A 14,679-nucleotide genomic window follows, 5' to 3' on the forward strand; every position below is an offset into this window, starting at 1 on the left:
ATATTTAATCATAAATTGAATATAAATATTTTCAACTAATTTTGTAATTAGTAATGAAATTTTACTAAAATAATAAAATTATATCCTATTTTATCAATTTTATAATAATATCTATCATTTTAAAATAAAAACGTTATATTGAAAAAAATATCATAAAATTATTTTAAATTGATAAGTTAACATATTTTATTTTCATAAATATAAAATATTTATGTTAGAAATATAATATGTTGGTAGAACGGGTTAATATTAGTAAACTATATAATACATGTATAAAAATTTCTCTTATCTTAAACTTTTTAATATACAGTAATTTATTATATAAAATTAATAAACATTAAAAATTACTAAAAAAATCTAGCGATTTGAATTACGGATCATGATTATAATAAATTAAATACAAAATTGTTTTCATATATGCTGTTTCATGCATTAAAAATTAGTTTAGTAATCAAATGCAAATTCAATAGGACAAATATATAATAAGCAACATATATAAGTGATGATTTTAATTTACAGCATGAAAGCTATAAAATTATTATACATGGCATAATTATATAAACATTTAAATATGTGAGTAACATTAAAAATATATAATAATTATGTAAAACAAATATCTATATATATAAATGTGAAAATATATACCCGCACGGTTGTGCGGGTGGAAATCTAGTTATGATTAAAGTAGTTACAAAGATTTTATATTATTAACTTTAAAGAAATACATGTTAATTTTTATACATATATTATATAGTTTGATAATGTTAACCCATCTTACCAACATATTTGATTTTATTTTTGAACATAAATATTTTATAATTACGAAACTAAAATATATAAATATATAAATTTAATACAATTTTATTATATTTAGCTCAATATAATAATTTTATTTTAATATGATTGATTATGATTATATAATAACTAAAATATTATAGATTTTTTTATTTTTCATTTTATATAGCTGAATTTATTAATGTATAATAATATTTTAAAATAATTTCGAAATTAGTGAAAATATTTAAATATAATTTCGAAAATGAAGATCTTGTAAAAATCTTTTTAAACAGATTTGTTAGAATTTTAAAATAAATATATTTATATTTAAAATGAAAAGATATCAAAAGATACTATGATTAAAAATATTTTAAAAATTACGTTTATTATTAGTCTGAATTAAAATATAGTATGAATTTCTATGAATAGGTCCATTAGGTCCATTTTAAAAAAAATCACACATGAATCAAGGTTGTGACTTCTGTTTTAATATATAAGATGAGGCAACTATGCACGACATCAATGAAATGAGATATGGCCAACATTTACCGCACGCTGTTGACATCAACAATGCTAATGCCATCCACATCACTTACATAATTAGAAGATATGTTTTCACTGTGGACAGTAAATGTGTGGATAAAATTAAAATACTTTTGCAATAAATCGTGTATTCTATTTATTTCTCACAGTCAAACCGGAGTATTCTATTATTTTTTTTTGAACACAACTTACTTCCATTAAACTAAAATGTTCGGTTACAACAGAGAGAGGGGATTAAACATCCTCTTTGATAAAAAGAATTAAACACAAAAATAAAAGAAACCGTGACAAATTGATGAGAGTAAAGAACACAAAAGTGTTTATGGAAGAATTATATTAGACTCTCATGAAAATAATGTTACAACATGCATAGTTTATATAGAGAATAAATCAAACTAATTTCCTAAACTAATATGGAATAGTATATAATAGATAATGATAAACTTCCTATTCTAATATATTGATGTATATCTTAATATTGACTATTGGATTGGATTGATCTTCTAGATCTCCCAATACTCTCTCTCAAGCTCATATGTGGTAACACGTATGAGATTGAACAATCTTGAAATTAGGTGGTAGAAGTAGCTCATGCACTAATCGTTGCGGAAGCTTGATGAATGTCCCATAGCTTGCGATTTTGCAAGCAAAGATAGATGATCTGAGTTTTGGTTCGAATGTTTGTTTTATCCATCTTACAATGAGATGATTGTTTGCTTTGCAATCTTCACGGTAGGGTGAATCGGCTGCCGGTAGACTGCCATCAAGAAATCTGAATCTCCGTGAGCTAATAGCCATACGAAAGTTGATGAATGAATGTTTGAATTATTGAATAAATTTTCCTTGCTTCAAATCGAGAAACAAAGGAATAGAGAATAAGTTTGATGATTTGCGATTTTGCAAAGACACCAAGACTATGATTGAATAAAAAACTTCTTCTTCAAGTCGTGAATAAGGAAGTTTTTGAATGAGAAGTGTTGGTTCTGCGATTTTGCAAGACAACACGAGAATAAGGATGTTTTTGATGTTTTTAGTTTTGTTCTTGCTCTGATACCATGACAAATTGATGACAGTAAAGAACACAAAAGTGTTTATGGAAGAATTATATTAGACTCTCATGAAAATAATATTACAACATGCATAGTTTATATAGAGAATAAATCAAACTAATTTCCTAAACTAATATGGAATAGTATATAATAGATAATGATAAACTTCATATTCTAATATATTGATGTATATCCTAATATTGACTATTGGATTGGATTGATCTTCTAGATCTCCCAATAAATCGAAGCAGATAGGTCTTCATGCGAAGATGACAGCGGATTCGAAGCGGAGCTTGAATGCGTCAATGGAGCCTGCACGACAAAGTCGGCCAACTGAGAATTAGTCACTTTTGATTGTGACGTTGAACTCCAACCTGCACCTACAAGAAACCCTGAAGTATTCTCGTTTGCATCTTCTGGTCCCGTAGAGACCGCTACGCAAGATAGCAAAATGGTGTTTAAGCTGAATAAACTGCTCGGTGACGAGACCGAGACTTTTGTTCCTTTCACCGAAAGGAGGTATAATGGTAAACGTCTCTCCTCACAAGAGGAGGATGAGGAAATGGAACTCTTCAGAAAAGAGAGATAAAACATTAATCGCTGAAAGATTCGGTTAGGAATTCCAAACCCACTAGAACTTCTTATTACTCTAGACAAAAGGACCAAGACCATAAAATTAATTATTGGCCAGACCTTACCCACAAATGCAGGGCTAGAACTTGGGCTGACATCTTGGATATTTTCCATGGGCCTGGCCCATGCTGTGAAGCTTGAAGGGCTGACGTCAGCCATACTCCAGCCGGATCTGAGAGATACGTTTGAGGGATACCACACGGCGGAGCTGGATTGTGCATTGGAGGATTTGTAGTGTTTGATGGAGGAGCTAGGAGGTATAGTCTATTACATATCAATAAAATACTATAAGACACCAACTCTATCCCAATCCTACCCCACCATCAGTCTTTAAATACTAAACCCTAATCCTAACCCAAATATAAATATATATATCCAAATCAAGGAAGTATAAACCCTAATCTAAAACCTAATGTAAAGCTAAACCCTAATCAAAGAAGTATAAACTCAAATAGAATGTATATAATATGGTCTAATATACCTAAACCTCTACTTAGTAAATCCAAACCCTAATCAAGAACTTATAAACCAAAATATAATCTATAAATTGTTTTTTAATATTAAACATTTGAAATCACATTTACTTGGTTAGCAGGTTGCATATTTTCTATTCTATATAGTCTAAATAGTATAATAAACGAGTGTTCCAAATAATTAAATCTATCCAACACTCAAAAAAATGAATTTCATATTACAATCAATCACACAAAATGATAGAAAAGAGAACTATCAAATTTGAAAACATTACAGATTATTACATTTTTAAGGAGTAGTATAGAAATATGCTTCAAATAGTATAGTAACATTACATAAATAGCTACACTTAAAAATATATACTGTACTTATTTTTCCACAGAATATAGTATAGACGACGAGTTCATCTTCTTCAATTCTTCTTTTTCTTAGAAATGTTGATACTCGCTCACCATCAGTATTCTTCACTACCATATAGAGATCGTCTTTGTCTCTTCTTTTTTATTCCGATACAGCGGCTTTTACCGACCCACCGTCATTATTCTTCACCATTGGATCTGTAAAACAAAAACAAAAACAAAGTATATAACAAAAGCATGATTGTGATAATCAATAATTTAAGAAAATGAGAAAAATAAATGAGAAAATTGTTGTGTGTTTTCGCCGTCTACTCCATCATCGTTGTCTTTTCTTTATCACAATTGGTTGTTTTTTCGTGAAAAAAAAGTTTAATTTAAAAAGGTATATGAGTTATGAAAGACCACGTTTTACCTTTTATAGTTACAAATTATTAATTAAATTTGTTTTTTAATGCAGATTTCACCGATCGTATGCATTGCATACAGGGGTAATGCACAGGGGTATAATGATATGATTATATAAAAGACACAATATATATTTGAAACCTAGGTATTTTTGTCATGTAATAAATTATAATTTGTTCGAAATATATACAATGCAATTTCCTTATGATTTATGTAACCTAAAACAAGGTAAGTCTATCTAAAAGTAGATGGGTGACAAAGAGAAGCTTAAAGAGAGAGGAAGTATGTCGTTATCGGCCCACTCTCACCGCTTATCCTCTCCAATCACTTCCTTTCATCTTTACCATATAATTCTCCGAACCTTTTTGTTTCATATGAAGAGTATGGTCCACCCTTTCATATGGGCTGTTAGTTTTCAGCCAAAAAAAAAAAATCTTCTCTTTTCTTTATAATCGAGAAACTTGTGGAACCAAACTTGCGGAACCAAAACGTGTGAATGATCTAAGTATTATTCTCATTCAAATAATCAATAATAATCATGATTGAGAGTGTAACCAATTAATCAAAATCATGTTTTGTCCAACAAATCTTGCAATATATTTTTATATAATATGAATTCTGTAAATTAATAGGGTTGATTGGTTGGGTTGTAGAAAGTAATTTTAATTTTAATTTTTATCTACAGTTTTAAAAACTATCATCATGCTTTATATTAGTTTCTAAAGCTACATCTAAAAAAATAAACCTACAGCAAAAAATAAACAAAATAGTTGTAAAAGTTTTATTTTTTAAAGTCTCATTTTTTTAGCTGTAGAAAATTTTAAAGCTACATCCCTTAAAATTAAATCAAAAAAATCTTACAGACTAAATTCCAAAGTTAATTTTCTATAATTGCAGCCCAACCAATCACCCCCAATATTTAACAAAATAAAAGAAAAAATAATTTATTTATTTAAAAATTATGTAAATATGTGGTATTATGACTTGTTGAATATATATATAAATATAATAAATATTTCACTGTTAAATTTAATATCTAATTTTTGTTATTTTTTAAAATGTTATTATTTATCCATTTACATTAAAATACATTTATGTATTATAAAATGTAGATTACACTAAAACACACAAGAAAATAATACAAACACAAAATCTATAAAATTTGATTAATATAAAATTATAAAAGTAATACTCTTTAAAAAAACAAATTTAAAAATGTAAAAATTTAAAAGTATTACTAAAATAATAAATTTAAATGGTATATAATAAGCTTAATATTATTAGTTTATTAAAAACTTAATCTATTAGATTATCCTTTCTTCCAAATTTATTGATTATACACATTAGATATGCACTAGGACAAATTTCTGACCTCATGGTTTTTGTACAATCTCAAGACGTCCATCAAAACCATTAGCCACGTGTAACCTTTAAAAATTATGGTTTGGCAAGACGTATCATCTACACAATACTAAAGGATAAATATGCAATTACAATATTTTAAAATCCAAAAGAGGTTACCAGTATATATGCTCGGACTTCTCTTCTTTTGGTAAACCACGCACACATTAAGAATCTTTAATCATAATTCGAGTGAACAAAATGTGCTACAAAAAGATTATCCCTCTTGTTATTCCACCGGAGAGCTTCCACGAAAACGTGCCGGCAGCAGGAGTGACTGTGGCAACAGAGGTGGTAGCCACCGTCGGTCGTCACCGTGACGGTCGTGGTGAAAAGAAGAAGTGTGTGTGTTCACCATCGACGCATCCAAGATCGTTCAAGTGTAGGTATCATCATCATGAATATCAATGGGTTCCTTCTTCTTCCCTCCACAAATAACACATCATCATGTAATCAACAACTATAGTCTTACTTTCATGGTTGTTTATTAATTTAATCAAAGTAGAATCGTGAATGTTCTGTTTCTTTATAAAGTATATCCTCCGTATATCATTATAAAACGATGTTTTCTATTATCACAAAGGTTTACAAGTCGACAGCAATCGATGTTAAAGAAATAAGTGGTTACCATGGTTCCGGTATAATTTGTTTTCTCTTAATTACAAAATAAATAAATAAATAATTGATGTTACGTGACGGATCAAACTATATCAAATCACATGAATTATCTGAATTTAATTTTAGTGTACGTCAGTTCAGTTTAAATTGAAATAATCTAATACACATGTTCGGTTATGAGACTTGAGGAGCTATAAACAATTTAGAATGATTTCTATAAAATTTTATTTTCGTTTTTTTCTAAAGTTTTGGGAGCTGTAAATTAATATTTCATTAGTATATGCTCAAAACCGATGAAAATATTACGCGGAGATGAATTGGTAGAAAATTATCACATCTTGAGGCTTATTAGCTCCAAACACAGAGAAACATCAATTGCCACCTTTACTTCTTTTTTTTTTGACAAAAGGGCTTAATTGCCACCTTTACTTGCAAGAATAGAAATACATAACTTGATATATGAAAAAAAAGCAGAACAATAACCAACATCTCCAATGGGGCTCAGCAAAAAAAACTGAATAAAAAAATCCTAACTGACTCTATTAAAATAAAACTCACAACTTCATTGTGTGATGTTTAGACTATTATTTAGAAAGTTTATCAAATGTTCATAATTTTATTATAATATCTTTTAATATTTTTATTTTTATTTAAATACAAATATTATATAAGAAAATTTAAAAAAAAAATCTTATAAAAATCATTTCAGTTCCAGTTTAAATTTTATTTTCCGAAAATTCATTAATTTAAATTTTAGTTATCATAAAGTATAATTAGAATTTAAATTTAATTTAGTTTTGATTTATAAATGAAAATTTAAAATTATATAAAATATTTTAATGATAATAACAACACAAAATTATTACGTTTAAAATACATTTTCAAATATTTTAACTAATTTTGTAATTAGAAATGAACAATTAATATATATATTCAGTTATCTTTTATAAAATGAAAAAAAATCTATCTTATTTTATCTATTTATAATCATAATCAATCATATTAAAATAAAATATCATATTGAACTAAAAGTGATAAAGTTATAATAAAGTGATCAATTTATAAATTTCACTTTTCATAAATATAAAATATTGATATTAAAAATATAATATGATGACATAACGACTTAATATTAACAAACTATATAATACATGTATAAAATTAAAAAATTTATATGTACAATAAAATATAATCTAAAATGAATAAAAGTAAAAAATATTGTTAAAATGAAATCCAGCTTTCAAAGACGGGTTATAATTTAGGATAAATTAAATACAAAATAATTTTTAAATATATTATTTCATGAATATATTAATTTTTTTAATATTTAAATACAAATACAATAAGATAAATATATAATAAGAAGCAACAAATACATATGACAGATTAAAAAAATTAATTAACTATAACATATAAAATAATTAAATTATTGCATCTAAAAATAGTTATATATACATTTAAATTTATGATTAAACTTTTAAAAATGTATGCTATTAAAGATCTAAAATAAATATCTACCTATATAAAACTAAAAACAAATATCTGCGCGGTTGTACGGGTCGAGATCTAATTGAGTACTTAAACTAATTATCTATTTACATGAAAAATTACCTAAAATAATTAGTTTGATATATATTTTGGTATTTGGTCAGTATCGATGTTTTATGGTTTGAAGAGTGCATTTGAATTTTAATTCTAAATATAGTTTCTCCTGAAGTTTAAATAATTTTGTTTTATTTTAGTGTTTCAATAATATTATTTACATTTATAGAATTGCTATTTGTTAATCTTAATATGTTTACCTATTATTATATATGATTCTCGTTTGTACAATGCTTTGGTATGCCATGATATTGCCGCGTACATAAATTAATTGAAAAGATAGAAAATATATTAAATTTAGTCAAATACAAATTAATATTTTTGGAATCAATAATCCTAGTAATATCCGAAAAGAAACTATTTTGGGTTCAACCAGATCTTGGACATGTTCTCAAATCCAATGCAACTAAACTTAAACTGAATCCGACCAGAATGTTTTAAAATATCTGGATGGAATCGAAATTTTGAACCGAAAAATAAAAATGAATAAACCTGAATCGAAACCGATTGGGATCAGATTGTTTAGTCCTCCTAATCCCCGAAGCAATTTTCTCAATGGACTTAAACTGAAGGCCCATTATCTGAACATGGTTGGTTCAGCCATTTTCGTCACATGAATTGGTTTATTCTGATATAAAAGGGGAAGTTTATTTTGTTGCGGATAAAACGGGAAAGTTGCTGGAAAGGAAAGCAACGCGTCCCCGAGTCAGACAAGCACCAGAAGTAGAAGAAGAGTGGAATCATTGGAATTAACGAAGAACTAAAGGAAAGATAGCTATGAAGAGCTCGTAGCTTTGACTGGGCCTACGGATGAGTTTCCTTTAGATTCTTTGTTTGGTTTTACGTACTAGAGTTGGCACTGTAAAAGCTCTTTGCTTACATCTACAATAAAGAGAAAAAAAAGAGTCCTGAAGCATTTGATTAGGGTTTCCTGTGAGTGAAAAACGGCCCGGATTGAGAAGAAGAGAGGAGATCTAGAGCAAACATGTCAACGCAAAACACTGCATCTTCTTCACTTCCTACTCAAAGGTCAGTTATTTTGTCATTCTCTGCTTTTAGTCTCTGAATAATATTCTTTATCATTTCTTTAGTGTGTTTTGGTCGGGTGAACTACAGATTTGAGATCTGTTCATAGTGGTTTTCTTTGGATTCTGATGGTTTGATTTCTATGTTTGTCTCATGCTGAGTCTTGAAATTCTATTGATCACTGCTGGTTTCCATGTCTTTAATCTTATGATAATCTGTGAATATTTGGATCCTCGGTTCTTTTCTGTATTGATGGAAACTGGCTCTATAGATATTTATTACATTCTCTCAACTTCAGATTTGTAATCTTCATAGACCATGTGTCTCATCTTACCTCCTTTGCACGTTACATTTTTAACTAATCTTGTGGTCCTCTCTCTTTCTCATACCATCCCAATATATATAAAACAAAAATATTTCAAAGGTATTTCTGGAGTATAACCAGTCATATTACTTTGATATTTTTATTTATAATTATTTTGACTACAAGGCGATGCCATAACCAATTATATTATTTTAATATTTTTGCTTATTGTTATTGTGGATTGTGGCGTGAGATCAATTTATGTAATTATTATTACTTTTTCTTCCCCTGGTTTAAGTTTGTTGTAGCATCAAACCTTAAATACATTGCTTTCAACATCTTCTACATAGCTATGCTCGATTACTATGTTGTGATAATTTGTTTCAATCTCTTGCGTTTCTTGCATTTTGAATCAGGCTTTTGGGTAAAGTGGCTCTGATAACTGGAGGGGCCACAGGGATAGGTGAGAGCATTGTTCATCTCTTCCACAAGCACGGCGCTAAAGTCTGCATCGTCGATCTACAAGATGAACTCGGAGATAAACTATGTAATCGTCTGGCCGTGGATTCGGCCTGTTTCATCCACGGTGATGTTACAGTAGAAGACGACATTAGCAAAGCCGTTAACTTTACAGTCAACCGTTTCGGGACACTTGACATACTCATCAACAACGCGGGTCTAAGCGGAGCACCGTGTCCGGACATCCGTAACAACAGTTTAAGTGAGTTCAACACGGTCTTTGACGTGAACGTGGAAGGAGCTTTCCTAGGGATGAAACACGCAGCTCGTGTAATGATCCCGGCCAAGAGCTTGGACAGCATGGGATACGTGGAAAGAGTATCAAAACATTAGTCACTTTCTCTCTCTAAAACTCTCTCAAATCTAAGTCGTACGTTTTGCCTCCGGCCGGCGCGTCTCGTTCTTCCCGTCGCCGGAGGGCTGCTTCTTCCCCTTACCCTCGTTTTATCTTTGCCTCTTCTCTCCCCTTCCGTCTCCCTCCGATATGCAAGTGTCCCTGGAGGTTCGAGCTTCGCCGGCGTAGGTTCCTAGGCTGAAATCGGAGGCCGTTTTGAACTTCTGGTGACACGGCGAGGTAGGTGCAGCGGAGGTAGGAGGTTTGGGTCGGCTTTTGGGTCGGGATTCGCTGGTTGTCGTCTTTCCCCTTTTAGATCTCCGGCGATTCCCGGCGTTTCGCGGCGCGTGCTCTGGACAGGAGGCTCCTCTGCTCGGGATCTGTTCGTTTACCCGCTTTCTCAGTCTTCCGTCGTCCCGGCGGAGTGGTGCGGCGGCGCGTGATCTCTTCCTGCGCTTGGTGTCTTGTCGTAGGGAGGTCTCGATGTCCAATGCTCAGTAGGTGCGGTGTTGTGCATCAACGCCGGCGCGTTTGTAGGAATGGTTGGTCTCGTCGTGTGTCGTCCCTGGCCGTTTCTCAATTTGGCGTGTGTTTCTGTGTCTTGGTCTCCGGCAACAAGTCGTCTATGGCTTGGGCTCGGGCCTTGTTCGTGGTGCTGCTTTCTTGTCCTCCTCCAGTATCGGCTCTCCTCCTTAGCGCTCGTGGTGGTTCCCGTCGCGAAGAATTCTCCTCGAGTCATCTCCGGTGCCTATTTCTTCGGCTATGCTTCAATGTCTTCATTCAATTTCCGGTTTCAAGCCGGACGGTTCCTCTGGTGCTCAGAGACTGTCCATGACGAGACTCTCTTCTCCGCTTGGTCTAGGGTGTGTCTCGTGCTTCCATGTGTTTGAACCCATCATCCCAGCACTAGAACCAAGCGCCCGGGCGTTCCTGTGTTCTGGTGGGTGTGTTCTTCCGGCTAGTTTGGTGGTTCCGGGGTACTGAGTGTGGAAGTGCAGCTGCTTAACAAACCCCATTATTTCAGGTTATTTTCTTTTCTTCAATCCTTTTGGATTGTGCCTTCATCGTTTGGAATTTAGCCTTGGTTTGTATGTCGGATACGTCCTCCTGGACTCCCGTTCTGGTCATGGTTGTGGCAAGAGAGTTAGGCTTGTTGAGGATGGCGGTTCCCCTTAACGCTTCAGTCCAACTCAATTACATTGCTTTGCTAGACGGTTAGAAAAAGGGAGGCTCGTGTGGATCGAACAGCTGTGTGTCGGCGCTAGTTTTTGAGAGAAAGTTTGATTGCAGTGGTCAACTAGACTTTGGTTTTGTTGGCGTCGTTGGCCGCGGCCTTTTGGTAATGACGAGAATCGGTGACGATACTCTGAACCTTTGGTTTTTCCCTCCCACTGTTTTTCTAGATCTTTTTCTCCATGGGCATAAATGATAAGCCTAATCTATTTGTAAGATCCACTGTTTATTTCGACGACTAGCCGGAGGTCTTGTTCCGGTTTTCAGGTTTCGGATTGATTATATAATATATCTATATTTAAAAAAAAAAAAAAAAAAAAAAAAAAAAAAGCATGGGATACGTGTGAACTGCGTTTCGCCTTATGCGGTTGTGACCAAACTCGCGTTGGCTCATTTGCCTGAGGAAGAGAGAACGGATGATGCGTTGGTTGGTTTCAGGAACTTCGCGGCTGCAAACGCGAATCTAAAAGGGGTTGAGTTAACTGTTGATGATGTGGCAAACGTGGTTTTGTTTCTGGCGAGTGATGAGTCGCGGTATGTAAGTGGAGATAATCTGATGATTGATGGAGCGTTTACTTGTACTAGTCACTCCTTTAAAGTTTTCAGGTGATTAATTTTTTTTTTAATGTGCTAATGAATGTTGTAATTGTTGTGGATTCTTTATCATTGTCACTTCTACCATTAGTAGAGAGATTTTTGGTAACTCATGGAAGCAACATATTTGATTAATGTGTTACATTTGCTTTTTGATATAAAATGCTCTTTAGTCATTACAAAACATTGATTTGGTGAAACAGTTTTTTTAGCGTATAAGATTACAGCAACAATTTTGAATTTTGGTGATTAAAATACTAGTATAATCTTATAAAAACATAAGAAAAAAATAAATTATTATAAAAAAACTTAGTGACCTTCTGGTGAAGAAACCTCATGTTCCAGTTCTTGCTCCTACCACCTTTAGGCACATGGTGCAGCCATCAATCGAGCTGTCCACTGGCTATGAACTCTTTAACAACAAACCTGTGTTCATGATCATAGCAAAAGCCTTTGATAGCGACTACGTTCAGGTGATAAAGTTTAGCGGCTCTTCTAATCTCGAAGTGGTGCCGGAATAGATGGCAGTGAAGAGTCTGAAGATGATGATGAGATTGGAATCGGTAGATAATCTTCATCACAGCGTGCCTGTCTCGATGGTATCTCAACGAAAGATCATAGTATGTTTCTACCCAGTTCTATCTATTTCTAAAAGAAGAAACAAACCAGCATATCCTAATTATCATTACAATAAATTTTTGATTCGAAAAATATTTGAAACAAGTCTCATTCTAGCATTGTACAACAATGCTCTGATACCACCTTTGACACCCCCGATCGTAGATGACCAGAAATGACATGGTCAATGTCTCCTAATGGTTGACCCGATGTTCTCCGAATACTTCCGAGCACCTTAGACCAACAACCAAAGAAAACCGACGCTCCTACTGGATATCACTCTAGGATTCCAACCCGACAAGTAATACCTAATAGTAGCTCATCCCGGACAAGGATTAATACCATATGAAATCTCGTGATTTTATAAACATTATTTATATATTATTTATTTACTTTAAACATCTTACAAAATATTATAGTTTTATTCTATCGCCTATCGCTCAACAACGTTTTAAGTAAATATACAACAAAAGTTACGTTGCAAGGACAACAAAATACTACCGCTGGTTAGCCGTTTCTTCCGTCCAAAAGTAGTGATCTCCCGACTAATGGTTACTTGCACACACAAAGAGTCCTGAACAACTAGTTTACTCAGTGAATCTAGAGTCACAACAGAATTAATAACAAACCAAACAATCATCAAATACATGTACTATACTCAGCATAAGTTATCATTGTGAATTCTTATTTCAAACTTCACTTCCACATCACCCGCCAATCACCTTCCATATAATACAATATATATACTAGACCCAACCATGAAGGCTAACCAAGCTTATTGAGTTAGCATCACCATCATCCTCGAACGTCATTAAGAACATTCGGGACTGCATCGTCATGCAGTACACGGTAACAGAGTGTTACCCCATCATCGTGTCTTCGTGACCTTGTTCCATTCGCAAGACCAAATCACGGTAATGCGGAGAGTTTAGGGATAATGAATAATAATATGACTTCACATGATTTTACTTCCATAATTATTTAATATTGAATCCTTAATTAATCCATGAGTAATATATGATTAATCCTTAATTAATACTTAATTAATCTAAGATTAATTCATAATTAAACCAAGATTAATCCTTAACCAAACCAAGATTAATTTTTAACTAAATCAAGATAATCCTTAGTTAAACCAAGGTTAATTTTTGATTAAACCATAATTATTTCATAATTAAGATTATTACTTGAGAACAACTACTAAGATTAAGATTAACCTCACTTTAACATTTTTTATTATATCTTCAAGTGTAAGTGTTTACAATAAGTAAACACAATACATTTTCTAAAAATTCAGAGACATTACTAACTAGCCGAAATCATTTACTTTAATTTAATCATGCACTTTTCATGATCTAACTCAACATCCATCTAGACTCACCCCTAGAGATTAGTCTTGAAACTGGTTGGATACTTAAAGCTTTACTCCACCTCTGACCTGAAACAGAAGTGTTTGATCACAAGATCAGTTCGGTTCAAGCTATAACACCTTGGATCAGATCAATTCAAGCTCAGTTCTACTCAGGACAGACAAGCTCAGCTCTATTCAGACAGGTTGATTTAGGACAAGATCAGTTCAGACAAGATCAGGCTAATCTCAGTTCGATTTAACTCCATTCATTCCATAACAGCTTAGCTAGCGGTTGTATGAGTTAATAATTCAAACCGAAACTAAACAAAAACTAAAACATATAACATGCTAGAGAACTGATATGACCAAGACCAAAGCTAACATCAACCAGTTCTGATAAGATACTGACTAAGGCAAGGATATGAAGCTTACCCAAAATCTAAACCGACATATGGCCTCAGATGGTTCTCTTCTCCAAGGTAAGTTTGCGGCTGGACTGATTAGAAAGAAAGATCAAGGTTTGATCATGCTCTGAACTGAACTAGGTCTACAGTTTTATTTAGAAATCTCACCTTCTGATCTTTCTCACAGAGACATAGTGATCAAGGTTTGAAGATCATATCACCAGCAAAATTTTCTTGATTTATTTTCAGTTTTCTCTTCTTTCTTTCTCTCTTTATTTTCTCTGAAAATTCTCTGGTTTTTCTGCTGTCTACAGAACGTGGGAAGCAGGTGAAAGAGAGACTTAAGTAATTTTGATGGTCTTAAGATGAGTTTCCAACTGAAGGACCAAAGAAGGGGCAGTGTGGATGTCATATCCCCGATCCTAGATAGGATCG

The 14,679-nt window shown here is 32.4% G+C and overlaps 2 protein-coding genes and 1 long non-coding RNA gene across 4 annotated transcripts; 2 read left to right on the plus strand and 1 right to left on the minus strand.

Moving 5' to 3' along the window:
• Positions 1–3,644: 3,644 nt before the first annotated feature.
• On the minus strand, positions 3,645–5,748 carry LOC117127145. The gene is made up of 2 exons (XR_004449949.1): positions 5,613–5,748; positions 3,645–4,033 (listed from the first exon to the last, which is right to left on the minus strand). It is a non-coding gene; the product is annotated as an uncharacterized LOC117127145 (long non-coding RNA).
• Positions 5,749–5,761: 13 nt separating this feature from the next.
• Positions 5,762–6,285, plus strand: LOC103832796. The gene has a single exon (XM_009108888.1). The coding sequence runs from the start codon at positions 5,843–5,845 to the stop codon at positions 6,077–6,079; it is 237 nt and encodes a 78-aa protein (XP_009107136.1). The 5' UTR covers positions 5,762–5,842; the 3' UTR covers positions 6,080–6,285.
• Positions 6,286–7,097: 812 nt separating this feature from the next.
• On the plus strand, positions 7,098–12,047 carry LOC103832798 (xanthoxin dehydrogenase). Of its 2 annotated transcripts, XM_018653462.2 has the most exons (3): positions 7,098–8,890; positions 9,608–10,007; positions 11,607–12,047. In XM_018653462.2, the coding sequence occupies exons 1-3, from the start codon at positions 8,847–8,849 to the stop codon at positions 11,622–11,624; spliced, it is 462 nt and encodes a 153-aa protein (XP_018508978.1). In that variant the 5' UTR covers positions 7,098–8,846; the 3' UTR covers positions 11,625–12,047. The 2 variants fall into 2 exon arrangements, with proteins under 2 accessions (XP_018508978.1, XP_018508977.1); XM_018653461.2 differs by lacking the exon at positions 11,607–12,047 and having other exon boundaries at positions 7,103–8,890; positions 9,608–11,577.
• The last annotated feature ends 2,632 nt before the right edge of the window (positions 12,048–14,679 follow it).

This window comes from Brassica rapa, chromosome A08 (genome assembly GCF_000309985.2).
Source record: "Brassica rapa cultivar Chiifu-401-42 chromosome A08, CAAS_Brap_v3.01, whole genome shotgun sequence".
Classification (NCBI taxonomy): domain Eukaryota; kingdom Viridiplantae; phylum Streptophyta; class Magnoliopsida; order Brassicales; family Brassicaceae; genus Brassica; species Brassica rapa.

Excerpts from the sequence above, each read along its gene's own strand:
- LOC103832796 (XM_009108888.1), top strand. The coding sequence starts at position 5,843 with ATGTGCTACAAAAAGATTATCCCTCTTGTTATTCCACCGGAGAGCTTC.
- LOC103832798 (XM_018653461.2), top strand. The coding sequence starts at position 8,847 with ATGTCAACGCAAAACACTGCATCTTCTTCACTTCCTACTCAAAG. Across the intron at positions 8,891-9,607 it reads TCTTCACTTCCTACTCAAAG|GCTTTTGGGTAAAGTGGCTC; the intron begins GTCAGTTATTTT and ends ATTTTGAATCAG.